Source organism: Cololabis saira, chromosome 9, assembly GCF_033807715.1.
Source record: "Cololabis saira isolate AMF1-May2022 chromosome 9, fColSai1.1, whole genome shotgun sequence".
In the NCBI taxonomy this organism is placed as follows: Eukaryota; Metazoa; Chordata; class Actinopteri; order Beloniformes; family Belonidae; genus Cololabis; species Cololabis saira.
This window is the reverse complement of record NC_084595.1, coordinates 20,696,096-20,714,764: the sequence shown is the minus strand read 5'-3', so window position 1 is coordinate 20,714,764 and position 18,669 is coordinate 20,696,096. Positions and strand designations below refer to the sequence as shown.

Sequence of the window (18,669 nt, the reverse complement as noted above, 5' to 3'; positions counted from 1 at the left end):
CCCGAATTGCAGCACATTTTGCAGCACACAGCCTGTTCAAGGCAAAGGAGAGATACACTAGAGGGCTCATTCTTTTGGGTTTGGAACGCTTCATCTGACATTATTACTAGAAAACTTAAAACGTATACAGATTTTTTTCATAAATCCTGCCTCAATCCGGCCTCAAGCTCCTTTAAGTTAAGCAGAACAGGTTTCTGTTTAAGAAAGATACTTATTTTATTCAGTTAATTTTGTTATTTTGTATTAAAGTGAATTGCTGATAATAATTTGTTTTCCATGTGTTCATGGCATTCAAAAATATGCATCTAATTCAATTCAGGTTCGAGTCAAATAGTTAGAAAATCGTTTCACTCAAAAAAAAAGGGGCTAAAAAATTAGGAAAGGTGAAGGCAATCGTGTTGGCCGGCCCTGCCGATGAGGTGTCCCTTATTTATTTTACAGGGAGTTGGCAAACCTATAAAGGTCCAACACAACTTTCTGATGTCATTCTTTAGAAACGGTAACAATTCAACCTTTTCCGCTCCATCAGCGTTTTCATCTCCAGACTGTGAATCTCATCTTTGTGCTCCTCTGTCTGAAGAGCCAGCTGCTTCTCCAGAGACGCCACGTTGGACAGCAGCTCGTCCCTCTGCGGCTGGAACTCCTCCAGAGCAGCGAGCCTCTCCGCTGGAACGAGAAGAGAAACTTAAGACCACGCACTTCTCAGATCGCTGCTACGACCACATTCATGCTTTCTAAGTCCAGGTCCAGGTCAACAGGGAAGGAGGAGGGTTACAGTTCCTCTACTGACCACTAGGGTCTGGATCCAGACCTGCAGTTCCTCTACTGACCACCAGGGTCTGGATCCAGACCTGCAGTTCCTCTACTGACCACCAGGGTCTGGATCCAGACCTGCAGTTCCTCTACTGACCACTAGGGTCTGGATCCAGACCTGCAGTTCCTCTACTGACCACTAGGGTCTGGATCCTGGTACCAGGGATGTTAAAATGTCCACATTTGCACCTCATCAGATAAAATTATACATGTGTAATTTTGGGGCAGTTTATTTTGATTGACAGCTGTCAGTTTTGCTACTTAGCTCTGTTTTGACTTCTAACTATGAATAAAGAACGTAATCATTCATATTCTAAAGTCTCGGGACTCATCTGTTGGTGGAAAACGTTTTTTCTTGGTTGCAGATTTTGAAGTCGCCCCCTGACCTTTAACCGAACTCCGGTTTGATTTCCAGGAAGAGACTTCGTGAAGTCTCACCAAGTGTCTCGTTCTTCTCAACGAGCTCCTGGATTTGGTCTTGGAGCTGCTGCCTGGTCTGGATGTGCTGCAGCTGCAGGGCGTCTCGGTCCTGAGCGAAGGCCTTCTGCAGACTCTCCAGCTGCTCCGACAGATCCTCCACCTCTCCGTCCTTCTCCAGGAGACTGTGTCTCAGATGCTCAGCGATGCCCTTCCTGTCCTCTTCCAGGGTGCTGAGCTGAGAGACCAAGTCTGTGTTCTGCCTCTCTAGTTTAGCACATTTTAACTCATATCTAGAAGAAAAAAACACCTCCAGTGAAGTTATAAAAATGGAAACCAATACTGCGGAGAAGCTAGTTTCAAGTTGGTTATTTGGCCACTTTTCACCCAGAATCCACAGCGTCACCGGGACTCAACATTTATGAAATTTTATGAAATACTAAAATAAACCTGGCCGTGTAACAAGCCAGCGTAACGGTTTATAGCGCATATTTAACTGGAACTTTAATCAAAAGTAAAATATTTTAAACTGATTTTTTTGTTTTTGAGTTTTTGAGTTTGTAACCTGAAAATAAAAAGCAAAAAATACATAGTTTTTGATTTTTTAAATCTGCAGATTTGAAAAAAAAAAAAAAATCCTAAGCATTTGACTTTAAAAAACTGATTTTTAAAAATAAAGTCGAATTCAACAGGAGCTTGTAAAAATAAACATACATTTTGTGTAGCACGCTAGCATGATGGTGTGGAGAGACGCGTAAAAGGTTAAGTAAACAAGTCTTGTTTACATAACCTAGCGATCTAACATTACTTTTGCTGAGGCAGTATTGTTTATTCAGGTTGCAGAATGTCACATCTGGACCATCCATCCATCCATCCATCCATCAACCCATCCATCCATCCATCCATCCATCCATCCATCCATCCATCCATCCATCCATCCATCCATCCATCCATCCATCCATCCATCCATCCATCCATCCATCCATCCATCCATCCATCCATCCATCCATCCATCCATCCATCCATCCATCCACTTTCCTCCATCCATCCATCATCCATCCATCCATCTATCCATCCACTCATCCATCCACTCATCCATCCATCCATCCATCCATCCACTTTCATCCATCCATCCATCCATCCATCCATCCAACCATCCATCCATCCATCCATCCACTTTCATCCATCCATCCATCCATCCATCCACTCATCCATCCATCCAGTAAACACATTTTTCAGTATGAATTTCTTTTCTTAAATTCGTGGGTTACGAATTTCAGATTTTTTTCTTACAGCTCTGAATATTTAAAAAGTCGGAATTTTAGTTTCTTTTCAAGTTTGTAATTTTTTTTATTTTCAGTTTCATTTTCTTTCACAATTGTGAGATTATAAAATGTGATTTTTTTTAAATCAGGATTTTAACTTATTAATGCTTTTGGTCAATCAATCGGGAGAAACGTCACATCTAGACGGTAAGCAAAGACGGGGATAAAAGTCCATTAAAAAAAAAAAAAACACCTCCTTTTTCTGACTTTATAAACCCCTACACTTGCAAGACTCAGCCAGTCACATTTTCTGTGATATGTGTTCAATGATGTACTAAAATGTGCGTATTTAGTTTTATTTTAAAATATTCCGGACTGAGGCTGAGCTGCAGCTCGGGCGCCCTCTAGTGGACACAGAGGCGTCGTGCAGCGGAATGACCGACCTGAAACCAACTTCATCTCCAAACGTCTGGCTTGATCTAAAAGCCAGAAAAACTCACCTCTCCAGTTCCTCGGTCAAATGTCGTATTTGAATCAGGTACAAATCCTTCTCTTTGTCGTCGAAGCCGGTTTTATTCACTGGGCTCTCCTTTCTTGACGTTTTCTTCTTTTCGTCCGTTTTCTCGCCCGTCGTCTTGTCTTTCTTTTTGGGCATTATTTCTGTGAAAGTCAACACGGCTCTCCGACGGGACGAGAAGCCTTTAAACTAAACCGTTGCTAGGCAACGCTGCGTTCAGGGACCCCTGGGAAACGCCGGCTTCGTCTGACGGACGCGTGGAGAGGAAGATGTCACGCAGCGGATCGACGTTAATCCAAGTATCTATGTGTTTTTGTCTGATGGGTGGATATAAGTGACAATTTAGCTTTAAAGCAGCGTATTTAGTGGTCTTCAACAGTTTTTGTTTAAAGTTACAAACTTTTCTCAGTCTGAATTTCTTTTCTTAAATTCGTGAGTTAGAAATTTCAGATTTTTTCCTTACGTCTCTGAATGTTAAAAAGTCTGAATTTGAGTTTTTTTTTTCAAGTTTGTAGTTTTTTTAAATTTTATTGGAGAGCACAGTCTCGTTTTCTTTCATAATTGTGAGATTATAAAATCTATCATCCATCCATCCATCCATCCATCCATCCATCCATCCATCCATCCATCCATCCATCCATCCATCCATCCATCCATCCATCCATCCATCATCAATGTCAGAACCCCACTAACTAAACCTTCCTTAAATTGAGGCCTTTAACAGCACTTTACAAGGGTTTTATAATCTATTTTTATGCTGTGGAGGCAGTTAAACTCACTGTTGCAATTCTGCTTAAAGCTCCAGGACGTGAGTCAACAAAGTGTAGCAGCTATTTGAACTGCCTGGATGGTTCAGAGCTTCTGCAGATTTTAACAACGCTTTCACGTCCATAAACCCACCAGGCTGGCTCGCCCACCACCCTGGAGGTTAATTCACTTTCAGCTCAATCAAGCCGAGCAAATTAATAAGAGACAATACATTTATGAAATAACCATGTGGCAAACCAAAGAGGAAGAAAGGTTGAGCAGTAAATGTAATTTATTAGGAAGTTACTCAGGCAACTTTGAGCGGATGCAGAGGGCCCCCTCGGCCACCAGGGGGCCCCCAAGCTACAAACTCAATATCTGTTTTCTTCTTCACATTTTTCATTGTTAGACTCAATGAGGTCCTTCTTTCTGAGTTTTGTCTCACAAAGTTTGATGTTCACAAATTCAGAAGTTTGTAAAGTCAATATTTCTGTGTTTTTGGTTGCTATTTTGCAGGTTTATAAAGTTTTCCCTCTGACGGCTCAAACACAGCTCTGAGCAGCTTGGTTCGTTGCTCAACTTGAACTTTAGATTTTCAAATCTGGCCTGTTTACTTTTTACATCTTAATTAATTAATGATTCACCACATTTACTCTTCAGGATTTAAGCTCCCTGATTATACCATCCATCCATCCATCCAAAATCTCTTCATCCATCCATCCATAATCTCTTCATCCATCCATCCATCCATCCATCCATAATCTCTTCATCCATCCATCCATCCATAATCTCTTCATCCATCCATCCATAATCTCTTCATCCATCCATCCATCCATAATCTCTTCATCCATCCATCCATAATCTCTTCATCCATCCATCCATCCATAATCTCTTCATCCATCCATCCATCCATCCATAATCTCTTCATTCATCCATCCATCCATCCATAATCCATTCATCCATCCATCCATCCATAATCTCTTCATCATCCATCCATCCATCCATCCATCCATCCATCCATCCATAATCCATCCATCCATCCATCCATCCATCCATCCATCAATCCATCCATCCATCCATCCATCCATCCATCCATCCATCCATCCATCCATCCATCCATCCATCCATCCATCCATCCATCCATCCATCCATCCATCCATCCATCCATCCATCCATCCATCCATTCATTCATTCATTCATTCATTCATTCATTCATTCATTCATTCATCCATCCATCCATAATCTCTTCATCCATCCATTCATCCATCCATCCATAATCTCTCCATTCATTCATCCATCCATAATCCATTCATTCATTCATTCACCCATCCATCCATAATCTCTTCATTCATTCATTCATTCATTCATTCATTCATCCATAATCTCTTCATCCATCCATCCATCCATCCATAATCTCTTCATTCATCCATCCATCCATCCATAATCTCTTCATTCATCCATCCATCCATCCATAATCTCTTCATTCATCCATCCATCCATCCATCCATAATCTCTTCATCCATCCATCCATAATCTCTTCATTCATCCATCCATCCATCCATCCAGTAAACACATTTTTCAGTATGAATTTCTTTTCTTAAATCCGTGAGTTAGGAATTTCAAATGTTTTTCTTACATCTCTGAATGTTTAAAAAGTCAGAATTTAAGTTTGTAGTTAATTTTTTTATTTGAGAGCACAGTCTCGTTTTCTTTCATAATTGTGAGATATAAAATTAGATTTTTAAATCAGGATTTTAACTTATTAATGTTTTTGGTCCATCAATTGGGGATAAACGTCACACCTGGACGAATGATCAGCTCATTTAAATGATCCTGCTGCTGCTAAAATATCTTTACCACACAATCATCTCTAAGGTCCAAGACTCTGCTCTGAGCTGAATGAAGTCATTAAAAAGTAGAATTCAACGACCTGCAACATGAACATGTGTGAAACCTTTCTGTGAATTTAGACACAAAACATATCTAATTCATTCTCAATGTCTTCTGAAGCCTCTCAGCGTTCAGTTTTGAACTCTAACAGGTTCTGGGTTCTTTAAAAGTCCAACTTTTGTTTTATGTTGCAAATAAACAGATGAAAATCAGCTAATGTTGTGGGTTTGAGTATGTTGGGTAACATGCGCATGGGGCTTGGCGGCCCGACTTGCGGTGGAAACGTCTCCCCTTAAGTGACCGGTCACCGGACCCTTCTAAACCGTACCAAACCGGTCAGGGGAAACGGGTCGACTCCGGTCTACTCCACCACCGTGCTCCACGGCTATGAGGTGGTTCTGCCGACAAGTTGTGGTTGGTTTCCTTGATTTCTAGAAATATGATGCCAGGTATTTTGGTCAAACTGGTTCAGTCTTTTTCTTTCTTTCCTTTTTTTGACATCTAACATGTTTTTTTTTTTGTATTTCTCTGAGCGCTGAGGTATAACTGCTGGATCCTTCTAAAGAGCTTGGAAACTGTCTCTAAAGTTTTTCTACTTGAGTTGAAAACCTTTTCCAGGAACAGTTGCTGACGTCTAACCCTGTTGACGTTGTGTTTGCACACATCAACCAGCAACCAGTCAAAACTAGTGATGTTCGATACCACGATTTCCTTTCCGATCCGATATTGAGTTAAGCTGGTATCGGCAACACCGATTCGATACCAATACATTGTGCAAATACACCTAATGTGTCTGGAAAAATCAACAAAAAATTGTGTATTTTAGATAGCTTAAGAATACAATATCTGAGTCACTTATTTAGCTATTTATTTTAAAGTCAGAAGTGTACTGAGGTAGCGGCCTCATTCACAATACAGCCGAGCTGTTACAACAACACAAAAACCAGTGTTTGAAAATGGTGTTTCCATCACTACAAAATCATCCTAATTAAAATAATAAAACCATTAAAATAAATAAGAGAATACTAAACAAAAGTAAGAACTTCTCTAAAAATTAAAATTAAAAAAAGTAGTTCCTACCAGCAGCGTGTCATTTAGACCAAATCTGAATAGTTTAGTTACTTTCCACCGTATTCCTGTTAATGATATACATTACCACAAATGACTGAAGTATCAAAAGTATCAATATTTTCATTTGAGAAATATTAGAGCACACAGATCTGGTATCAAGTATCAATATTTCAGTATTGATCCGCACAGCACTAATCAAAACGCCTACTCTCAAATCCTGCAGCAGTAGTTAGGTGGTATTCAGTAGTTTAGTTTAGTTTAGTTTGTTTGCACATAAAACAGAACAGTAAAAACAATGGTCAAATGAAGCATTGTGCAGGAGAGGTGGAAGCCAAAAAGGCTTATGAAAATGCCTCCCCTTTATAAAACAAACATAAACAACAATAACAACAGCAGTAACAGCAGCAGTTGTAGCAGCTGACTTCAAAGTGAAAACACAATATAGAAATACATAATATAAAACAGAAAAAGACAATTTAGCATGAAAAAGAAAAACAATACTGAATTATTGAAAGATAGGAAAAATGAAGATGTAGGATAATTGCATGAACTAAAGAATTATTTTTTTGAACAAAGCCAGTGAAGATATTGATTTTAGTGATGTAGGTAAATTGTTCCATAGGGATGGTCCTCTGTATTTTAAAGTGCGTTGATTGTGTGGAGTCCGGCATAAGGGAAGGTGAAAGTCCTTTGAGTGTCGTGTCTGATACGAATGGATGTCTGAGGTAAACTTTTCTGGAATCTGAAATTCTGGAAGCTGAGTGCTGGCAGGTCATGAGATGAATATACATACTTATACATAAACACACAGGTTTTATAGATGTTCACATTGAAGACAGATAACAAATTAAATTTCCCAAAAAGAAGAATAGAAGATTCTGTTTTTTTGGCAAAAGTAACTATTCTCAAGAATTTCTTTTGGTCTAGGATCTTATTGAGAACAGTAGGACATGCAGCTGCCCATACATAATTACAATACACAATAAGTTCAGTATGGCACTTCATGTGTATTCAGTATTCAGGGTTATGAGCTGTTCTGTTTGTCTGTGGATGTTTTTGTCCCATAAATCCTAAATAATCCTGTAATTATGAGCGTTACAAGTGCTTATCAGTGTCTCCGTGAATGTGCTGCAGATATGGACCTCTTCCAGTCTCGGATGCCACCGTCCCGCTCTCCCACGCGTCCAGCTCCCGTCCTCCCCCTGGACTTCAGGGAAGCTCCCATCACTGGGCTTTTTTTCTTCCTTTCTACTTCTTCTTGTGCTACTTCAGCATAGACGGGGCAGCAGCTCGGAACCCGTCTGCAGATATGAGCAAAGACCAGCAGAGCAAGCAGGTGCCGGACTGCGGCCCGCAGTCCCCGTCCAGGGCCCCGTCCAGGGGCCACAAGGCCCCGCGGATGCCCAAGTGCTCCCGCTGCAGGAACCACGGATACGTGTCTCCGCTGAAGGGCCACAAGCGCTTCTGCAGCTGGAGGGACTGCCAGTGCAACAAGTGCAAGCTGATCGCGGAGCGGCAGCGCGTCATGGCGGCGCAGGTACCGAGCCGGGCCCAAAAACTCAAAAGACCTTTTTAATTCTAATTTTTAATTTAAATTCTTCATTTGTCTATTTACTAAGAGTATTAGGGCCATGAGGGGAAGATTGTTTTTATTGTGCACTTCGAGAAAAAAGTCGAAATGTCGAGATTAATGTTGAAAAACAGTTTCGAGAAAAAAGTCGAAATGTCGAGATTAATGTTGAAAAACAGTTTCGAGAAAAAAGTCAAAATGTCGAGAAAAAAGTCGAAATGTCGAGAATAATGTTGAAATACAATTTCGAGAAAAAAAAATCGAAATTTCGCCTTTTTTTCAACTTTATTCACGAAATTTTGACTTTTTTCTCAACATTTCGACTTTTTTCTCGAAATTGTACTACAACATTAATCTCGACATTTCGACTTTTTTCTCGAAGTGTATCATGAAAAAAAAATCTTCCTCTAAAATATTATTTTTATTTTTCTCCTGCCTGGCCCTAATACTCTTCCGTAATTTACTGTAGCTACAGTGAGCGAAATAACCGGAGTCAAATTCCCTGTCTGGCATGTTCATACTTGTTTGGCTTAAAACAGCATTAAATACTTGTTTTTGAGACTTGGTGACGAGTCCAAGTCAAAAATCTCCTGCTGCCAAGTCACAAAATGTCAAAACCCCCCTTTTAATCCTGTTTATTCATGTGAAAACATCACAAAAATCATTTGATCAAAGTGGGTCTGGTAATTCAACTTCAGCATAGAGGTTTTTATCATCATACAATAGTTTATTTGTGAAAAGTGAATCCAAAAAGACAAAAAAAAGAAAAATCAATTGGGTAATCCTAAGTACCCCCTCACAGTTTCTGTAGGATGTAAGAGGGTTAGCTGTGGCCAGAATAAAAAGCAGGTCAGGGGATGAGCAGTAAATTGGATCATAGTTAACAGCCTTTTTTTCAACTTTATTCACGGAATTTTGACTTCTCAACATTTCGACTTTTTTCTCGACATTTCAACTGTTTTCTCGAAATTGTACTACAACATTAATCTCGACATTTCGACTTTTTTCTCGAAGTGTATAATGAAAAAAAAATCTTCCTTCTCTAAAATGTTATTTTGATTTTTCTCCTGCCTGGCCCTAATACTCTTCCGTAATTTACTGTAGCTACAGTGAGCGAAATAACCGGAGTCAAATTCCCTGTCTGGCATGTTCATACTTGGCCAATAAACCTGATTCTGATTCTATCTTGAAACATTTATACGTTTTTTGTCTGTTAGGAGCTAAATGTTCACTTTATGTCCGGTTAATGTCGTTAAAAACGTGTTTCGGTGTAATTGTTGTATCTCTGCAGGTCTGCAGGTGAAACCAGGGCACAAGTCCTTCTCGGGACCTTTTTAACCCCTAAAGCCTGAATTATGGTTCCACGTTAAATTGACGCAGAGCCTACGGCGCAGGGTACGGCGTAGGGTACGCGGATACGCGCACCGTAAGGTGCGCATCGCCGCGTACCTTACGTCGTAGGCGCTGCGTTGGTGTAACGCGGAACCATAAATCAGCCTTCTATACTTAATATTAGAAGTTACTTCAGTCTAAAAACCAACAAAGATAAGAATCAACCCGTGTTTAAGGATTAATTACATAAACTCAAAGCTATCTATTAGTCTAAGCTTGTATCGCCTTGTGAGCCCAAAGATAATTAATTAATTTACAATGAAATAAAACACAATAACGTGGAAAATACAGACCAGAATATGCTCTGATTTGCTTTAAAAGTGACTGAAGCTGCATAAAATACTGATAAAGATGACTGACAGTCCCTGACAAGGACCAGCAGGCTGCTTTCATACGGCTTAAATATGTCTAGTTTGTATTTACATCCAATCAAAGCAAGAAAAATAATATGAAGTCTAAAAAAAAAAAAAACTCTATTGGCTTGTGAGGAGATTTTTTAGTTCCCTTATTCTGTTGTATTGTTGAAGCTCATATTTCATTTGAAAGTCACAAGACAAAGGTGACCTACCTTCCTTCCTTCCTTCCTTCCTTCCTTCCTTCCTTCCTTCCTTCCTTCCTTCCTTCCTTCCTTCCTTCCTTCCTTCCTTCCTTCCTTCCTTCCTTCCATCCTTCCATCCTTCCATCCTTCCATCCATCCATCCATCCATCCATCCATCCTTCCATCCATCCATCCATCCATCCATCCAGGTGGCCTTGAGGAGGCAGCAGGCCCAGGAGGAGGAGCTGGGGATTTGCAGTCCCATGGCGTTGACCGGACCTGAGGTGATGGTGAAGAACGAAGCCGGAGCGGACTGCCTTTTCTCTGCCGACGGGCGATCCAACACACCCACCAGCATCTCCACTTCCTCTCTCGCTGCTGCAGGTAAAGCCCTGCCGCCGTCTTGCTCTCCGTCTGATCCCATGTGGTCCCAGTGTTTTAGATCCACCTTCATTAACCTATTCAGTCCACTCTCATCCCTCGTGGGCTGCATATACAGTATATGTCTCTCATCATCTTCCCATATGAAGCCTAAAACCCGGAAACCCATGCAGTCTACCCTTTTCAAGCCCGAACCCACTCTGAAGCCGTTTAACCCAGATGGAGCCCACGTGGACCTGCTGGCAGACCATAGAGCTGTAAAAGGATGCGATTGCAGTTAAATCAGTTACTATTTGCGATCACATGTTCAAGGGAAACGTTGCCTTTTTACCCGTGAAGTTGACGTATTTGTCGAAGTTTGGCTTCAACAGCATTAAAGACTTGTTTTTGAGACTTGGTGACAAGTCAACGTCAAAAATCTCCTGCTGCCAAGTTATAAAATGTCAAAACCCTCCTTTTAATCCCGTTTATTCATGTGAAAACATCACAAAAATCATTTGATCAAAGTGGGTCTGGTAATTCAACTTCAGCATAGAGTTTTTTATCATCATACAATAGTTTATTTGTGAAAAGTGAATCCAAAAAGACAAAAAAAAAGAAAAATCAAGTGGGTAATCCTAAGTACCCCCTCACAGTTTCTGTAGGATGTAAGAGGGTTAGCTGTGGCCAGAATAAAAAGCAGGTCAGGGGATGAGCAGTAAATTGGATCATAGTTAACGGATTGAAGTCTGTCCTCATCAGTCGGTGTCGCGGTGAACCACATCTGCCTCTGAAATAACACGTTTTTATGTGAGGATGTCGCTAAAAACAGAAAATACAGACTGACAGTTGTCTTGGTAACAACCAAAGAGCTTGTAACCAGGTAGCATCGCTGCATCTAAGTGCAGTCTCAGCACCAACCAGCGACGCGGACGCACCGCGGAAAACTTGCACACGAATTTTGTAAACTACGCATTGATCTTATTGGCTGTGAGGAGTCCACAGAGGTGTCAATCACTCCTATCAACTACGCCATTTCTGAGATATGTCCTTGTACAAACAGCTACAGGTGAGGTAAATCTGTTTTTTAATCTTCTCTGTGTTCAGTCTTCATTCACTTCGACCTGCCAGCATGTAAACTTCATTTTACCCATCTGTTGTAGTCTTGCGTGTGTTACTTTTATTTTAACACCAAACTTACTCAAATATTCGCATAGTTGCTGAGATAAACTCCCTTTTTTAAATAACCGATCCATTTCAGAGAAGGAATTTAAGGAAAAGAAAAGGGTCCAGTAGCTCGACGCCCTATCATTAGTTATCAACATTAGATGCTCATTTATTAACAAGATCAAGCAGTCGGAGCCGTCTCTACAGGTTTATGTCAACAACAGACGGGTCTTCAGGTGAAGAAACGTCACAACAGAGCTTTGAGTTTAACGCCATTTTAATCTAACTTTTAATCTAACTCATGCCAACCGCAATCTATGGCTTTGCAGAAAATTTAGAAAGATTTTTAAAAGATAGATTCATGACATACTTTCACATAGGGCTGCACGATTAATCGTTAAAAAATCGCGATCTCGATTCATGCTTGAACGCAATCTCATTTCCAAATGACGACGATTTAAAAATAAAAAAAAAAAAAAATATATATATTTTTTTTTTTTTTTGATGTTTATTGTTTTTATGTTCAATGTCAGCTGTTACAAAGTTGATGCCAGTCTTTTATCAGGCACCATCATATTTTTTGTAATGTTTACCTTTTGTATCGGCAGCTTCTTAATAGCAGCAAAAGGCAATGGGGGGTTCATCCCAGCCAGAGGAATAATTTGTTGCCTCAGAACTACAGGATCTGTTACAAGTCCCCTTTCTGAAAGGGTGTTCAACTCAGGGAGGAACAAATATTGTTCAAAATTGTTATTATTGTTTAAATTATTCAAAGGTTTGTGTAAAGAAGACAAGAGATGTTTATTGTTATTATATTTTTGTTCAGCTGTTGCAAAGTTAAAGTAATAAGTGCAATAAATTTTATATTGGAAAAAAATCGTGAGAGAATCGTGATCTCAATTCTAAGCAAAAAAATCGTGATTCTCATTTTGTCCAGAATCGTGCAGCCCTACTTTCACATCTAAACAGTATAAGCCAGAGTTTCGAGTTGCAGACAAAAACTTTTCTATTGGTGGTCGAATAATATCAAAAAAATTGTAAGCCATTCACCCTTGAGACGCCGTCTTGTAAGTTCATTATAAAAATATAAGGAAAAGAGAATAAAAAACGAAACTTTCTACAGCTCTTGTTACTTCAACTGGAAACAAAGAGCGGGGGCAGCCAGCGCTCTCAAACCATTGCAAACATCACTCCAACCAGTTACTGGCAGGGTTACGGTAGGGCAAATTCATAGAGCACTGGAGCGACAAGCCAGCCAGCTATTACTCAGATATGAAGAGAAATTAATTACCGTGCCTTTAAGCATCTTTGATTCTGTCATAATGCCAAAACGTGGGGAAGCCAGTCTCCGACTGCCACCTCTAGGGTCTGAGATGATGGGATCACTCCCCAAACTCTGGAAATGTATCCATGACCTTGAAATTTCTTGCAAAACCGTTAAGCGAAAGATCAGTAATAGACGAGGATCAGACCACATTTTATGGAAATATTAATGCTTTTATTTTAAAACCAAACGTACTCAAATACTCGTGTAGTTGCTGATATAAACTCCCTTTTTAAATGACTGATCCATTTTTGAGAAGGAATCTTAAGGAAAAAAAAAAGGGTCCAGTAGCTCGACGCCCGAGCATTAGTCATCAACGTTAGATGCTCATTTATTAACAAGATCAAGCAGTCGGAGCCGTCTCTCCGGGTTCATGTCAACAACAGACGGGTCTTCGGGTGAGGAGGATGAGAAACGTCACAACAGAGCTTTGAGTTCAACGTCATATTAATCTAACTTTGACTGGCGTGTGTGGGACTGCTCCAGCCTTCTGCTGCTCAGGTGCGCCATGCAGGCGTGAGTGATGCCGCAACTGAGGCTTAAATCAGCTTCATGGGGAAATTAATAGAAATAAAAATGATTTGATGGCAGCCAAACGAAAGACTATCCTTGCGTTTGTCCTTGGGGGGGATCTGCGGAGGAAGGCGCAGATACTGTGTTCCCTCCCGCCTCGATAGCCGGTTCCTTTTCCCTTTTTTTTTGTTTTTTTAGAAGTTGGCGTATGACAAAAGTCAAGGCCGCCCACGGCCGGCTCTGCCTCTCCTTTGTCTGTGGACGGCGGGTAGCCGGCCTGGCAGCGGATGGAGGATACCACGGTTGGAAAAGAGGAGTCGAGCACTCGTTGATACGCTGATGACAGGTCTCGCCGCGGAGCAGGGACAACAAATGCCATTATCTGCACTCTCAGGGCTGCACAGTGTCTTCATTGTGCGTGCTGGAAAGATCACCGTCTGCCTGAGAAGAATGTGGCCTTGCTGATAAGAAAAAGTGCAACTGATAGCGAGTAATTACGATTTGATGGAGGTGTTCACCCTGATGGACACGTGCACGTTTTTAGATTGTGACGAGGGGTCTGTGCAGGAGCCGCCTGCAGATGGCGCCTTTGACACTGGTTTGAGCATTGGGGCTTCATTAAATGCTGCACGTTTCTAATTAGTTTCCAACCAGGTGACGGGTGTAAGCTGAACTCTGCTGATGGATGCACAAATTCAAAATCCCATAATATTCACTGCTGTGATTAATGTACTCATGACTTATAACGAAAAAACATGAAATCGTCCTGAAAAGCACAAACGCTTGATCTGTCTTTCTCTCGTCATCTGTCTTTTTCTCCAGGAAGTCGCTCGACGGCGTCGTCCAGCCCGTCGGCCGCCGGCCGTTCTCACGGCGACGGAGCGTCCGACCTGCTGCTGGAAACCTCCTACTACAACTTCTACCAGCCGTCACGTTACCCCACCTACTACGGCAACCTCTACAACTACCAGCAGTACCAGGTAACCTCCGGCCTGCGGGGGCCTTTAAACGGGACGTTCGTGCCCCAAACAGCAACAGGCGCCGCTTGTTGAGTTGAAAGGACGCTGAAGCCGCTCGCCACCCGTAGCGGGTGTTTAAGGTTTCTGGGCAGCTGTTTGCACATCTGGGAGTGTATCCGTGCGTCTGTGAGCCAAAACATGAAGACTGTTTCCCTTTTTTCTGTAAACTCGTCTCATCAGGAATGTTTGAAATGAAATTATGAAAAAATGAGTTGTTATTAAATAAATAATTTAGAAATGTTACTATAAAATAATCCAATAACCTCTGCACCAGTCAAATCAATAACATAAATCAATAGATGGATAAATGAAAAACGTTAAGAACGAAATAGTTTTTATTATTATAATAAATACTTAACGTGATTTAAAGAATTAAGCAATTCATTAAGATCTGTAATTGATTAATCTAATAAATCGCTTTTTTATTCTCACCTAAAAATTTCTGAGAAAAGCCCTCAACTTGAGGCGTTTTCCTTTAAATTCATTACATCATTGTGGCAGATCAAAAGATTGATATATAACAACAAAAGAAGTGGCTTTATCAAGTAATTTATTTATTATTGTAACAGATTTGAACAGATGCAGTCCTAGCCATCTACACTCACTTGGCAAGAACATCCGCCATCTCTCTGTCCCAGACGTGCGCATGCACACGGTGATCTCCACAAGTTTAGTTTGCTGAAGTGGATAAGAGTCACCGCACGCTTATGATATTAAAGTCTAGTCTAGCCACCGTGAGTGAGTAGGTCTATTCAGTTAAAGACGTTGTCCTGCAGTTTGCGTCTCAATGTACAGTGCAACATACTAAAGGGCCCGTACATCGGGCTTGCACTGGGGCCCGTAGACATAACGTTCCGCCACTGACGGTAGGTCAAACTTTAGTGATTTAATCTTGTTTCCTGAAACTTCATATTCATGCGGTAGCTGATGTGTTTTTGTGTCTTAAATAGGATTTTGAATGTTTTCATCTTTAACCTCTTAAAAGGTCATCTAACTACTTTAAAATAAATATGTCAGCAACTTGGAGGCGTTTTCAAATACATTTGGTGTCGAAACAAAGGTGAGACGTTAGAGCAGGGGTAGGCAATTCCGGTCCTCGAGTGCCGGTGTCCTGCATGTTTTAGATGTTACCCTGCTTCAGCACACCGTGATAAAAGTACCTGTGTCATTAACAGAGCTGTGCAGCCCTGGATGACAAGCTGATGACGATGATTAATTAGAATCAGGTGTGTTAAAGCAGGGAAACATCTAAAACATGCAGGACACCGGCCCTCGAGGACCGGAATTGCCTACCCCTGCGTTAGAGATTACAGCAGGATTGTAAAGTTAAGTATTTACGTTACCAGGCCGCCGTAAAATAAATGTAATGAAATAAAAACCCATTATTTGGGTGTGAGGCCAGCTTTACCAGGGTTCAGTGTCCTGCTCAAAGGCACAAGAGCAGAAGCCGGGGCTGGGGATTGACCTGGCGATGTTTAGGTTGGAGGGTAACTCCGCCCACTTTGTTTATTGAATTAAACTTGACAATTGAACATTTCATGGATCCCCAAAGAGAAACGTTAAATAAACCAACAAAGGTCAAGTTAAAACTAGGGGTGTGCAAACAAGGGTACCTCACGATTCGATTCGATTTGATTTCGATTATTGGTGCCACGATTCTTCGATTATTGTGATTTTTAATGCTTTTTTCCATACAAGATTGATTTTGTCTTCATCTGTGGCTACATTTGTAAATAAATAGCCAATCAATTAACTCAGTTCCTCTAACAACACTCATTAAGTAAATAACAAGGTTTTTTGAACATTTGACATGTATTTTTCAAAGACACAAAATAATTTATTTTATGACAATGTAAACATTTGCTCTTTGACTTACTTAACTTTGACCAGGGAAAGCTGCACTTGCATGAGAGCGCCTTCTATTGGTGGAAAACACTGAAAGCGCTCAAGCCCTGGATTTAACGAGTTCATTAATTCAAGTGAACAAGATATGTACTTCCATCAAATTTATTTAGTGTAAACATATCTGCCATATTTCAAGACAATAAGAAACAATAAGAAATGTGCATTCTTGAAAATGAAATGATTCAGCAGTTTATTCAGTCTGGAATCTGGATAGGATAACTTAAAAAAATAAATAAATAAATAAAAAATTAATTAATCGATTCCAAATCGTCACGTGACGCATCGCGATGCATCGACACATCGATGAATTGCTCCCACCTCTAGTTAAAACACACCCGAGGTGAGAGAGTTGGGCAGTGGGTTTAGGTAAAACCCTCGTGAACGCATGGCAGTGTTATGTTTGTTGCTCGGCAACAGCTGTGTGATGACATCACACGCAGCATCAGCAGGTGTCACATGGGAACTCTCGATGAACAGCATGGATGGAAACTCCCGGCCAACATCTGGGGTGCAGAGGTGCTCCTTCGCAGTCAGGTGACCAGGATTAGACCATCCATTGCTAAGAAACAGTCCCGACCCACTTCTGCAGGTCAGTCTGAAGTCCTGGGTCCACCTGAGTCATCTGAAAGCTCTTTGCTGTCTCTTATCGGTGCTACAAGCTTCACCCATCACACCTTCCCTGCTTCCCACCATCAACGGATGCGGAGAAAATTCTGGATGCCACAGGACAGACACATTCAGAGAAATGACCAGACTAGTACCGGTAAAGACTCCAGACCGTCTGCACTGGAGTCGGGCTAGTTGGGCCATTGTTGGGTCCCCAGTGCAAACCTATTGATACAAAGGGTTGTTAGTTTGGAATGGGCGATATTTTAGCGTTCACGATAAACCGTCAAAAAAATTCCCCACGGTAAGAATTTGTCATCTCACGGTAAAAACGATAAATTCTCGTTGATGATGTTTTTGTGTAAAACTGATTTTTGGTTCTGCGTTAAATCGACGCACAACGTACGTGAAGGAAGGAAGGAAGGAAGGAAGGAAGGAAGGAAGGAAGGAAGGAAGGAAGGAAGGAAGGAAGGAAGGAAGGAAGGAAGGAAGGAAGGAAGGAAGGAAGGAAGGAAGGAAGGAAGGAAGGAAGGAAGGAAGGAAGGAAGGAAGGAAGGAAGGAAGGAAGGAAGGAGGGAGGGAGGGAGGGAGGGAGGAAAGAGAGAGAGAAAGAAAGAAAGAAAGAAAGAAAGAAAGAAAGAAAGAAAGAAAGAAAGAAAGAAAGAAAGAAAGAAAGAAAAAAAAAGGATAAATTCCCGTTGATACGTTTTTGTGTAACAAACATGGCGGATCTGAGAGCGAGGAGTCATTACAGTTTTGCAGTACAGGTGGACTCGGTATTTTTTTATCGTTATCGGGATAAATGCCAGAAATTATCGTGATAAATGTTTTTGTCCATACCGCCCATCCCTAGTTGTTAGTAATTCTGCATCATCCTGGTTGTTTTGAATTGTGTGAATTGTCTCATTTCGATTGGCCCAGTACATTTGGTACCGGTGGCAATGGCTCTGAATGGGAAGAGTGCTGCTTCTTTTGTTATTATATTTGTGGGGATGGTAGCTGAGTGATTACAGAGGTGGGCTGGGGCCTGTTGCAGGACCCAGGCTGAAGTCCCCAGGTTGGCAACAGCAATGACACCAGTATGGTCCCCTGAGCAAGGCCCCTAACCCCCCCCCCCCAAAAAAAAGCTTGATGGTAAAACGTATGGCTGTAGAAAGTTGTTTTTGTTGGTCAGCTAGGGGAGTTTTTGTGTCGGGGTGGTCATCTTTACAACCTTACAATCTTTGATGTTTGAAGCAGATAACAGGTTAGTGTCTAAAGTGACACACTGTGATGTTTCACTAGCGACCGCTCAGTTATCACTCAGTCGTGGTTTCTGGGAGTTTTTAATTTCAGTTTTACCCGGAAACATCTGAACTGCTCATCAGACACTTCCAGTGTTACGACTGGTCACCTCGTGACCCCGGACAGCTATTTGATGTTTTGAAATGTTTGGTATTTGTCTGGTTAGAAACATCCCAGCTCTTCTGCATTTATGTTAAACTGGTTATTCTGGTTTGATTCGTATTATTCTGCAGGTTTGTGTAGATGATAAATGCAGCGTAGAGAAGAGCCA

The 18,669-nt window shown here is 41.1% G+C and overlaps 2 protein-coding genes across 2 annotated transcripts in view; one reads left to right on the top strand and one right to left on the bottom strand.

The window, feature by feature from the left end:
- The window catches only part of ccdc166 (coiled-coil domain containing 166), a 4,296-nt gene extending 1,136 nt beyond the window's left edge, over positions 1-3,160 (bottom strand). Inside the window, exons 1-3 of the mRNA XM_061729896.1 lie at positions 2,996-3,160; positions 1,252-1,523; positions 513-666 (exon numbers count right to left, since the gene is read on the bottom strand). Coding sequence (XP_061585880.1) covers positions 513-666; positions 1,252-1,523; positions 2,996-3,150 — 581 coding nt within the window. The 5' untranslated portion in view covers positions 3,151-3,160. The remainder of the gene's footprint in view (positions 1-512; positions 667-1,251; positions 1,524-2,995) is intronic.
- Positions 3,161-8,026: 4,866 nt separating this feature from the next.
- Positions 8,027-18,669, top strand: part of dmrt1 (doublesex and mab-3 related transcription factor 1) — a 37,656-nt gene continuing 27,013 nt past the window's right edge. Inside the window, exons 1-3 of the mRNA XM_061730730.1 lie at positions 8,027-8,257; positions 10,430-10,604; positions 14,407-14,564. Coding sequence (XP_061586714.1) covers positions 8,030-8,257; positions 10,430-10,604; positions 14,407-14,564 — 561 coding nt within the window. The 5' untranslated portion in view covers positions 8,027-8,029. The remainder of the gene's footprint in view (positions 8,258-10,429; positions 10,605-14,406; positions 14,565-18,669) is intronic.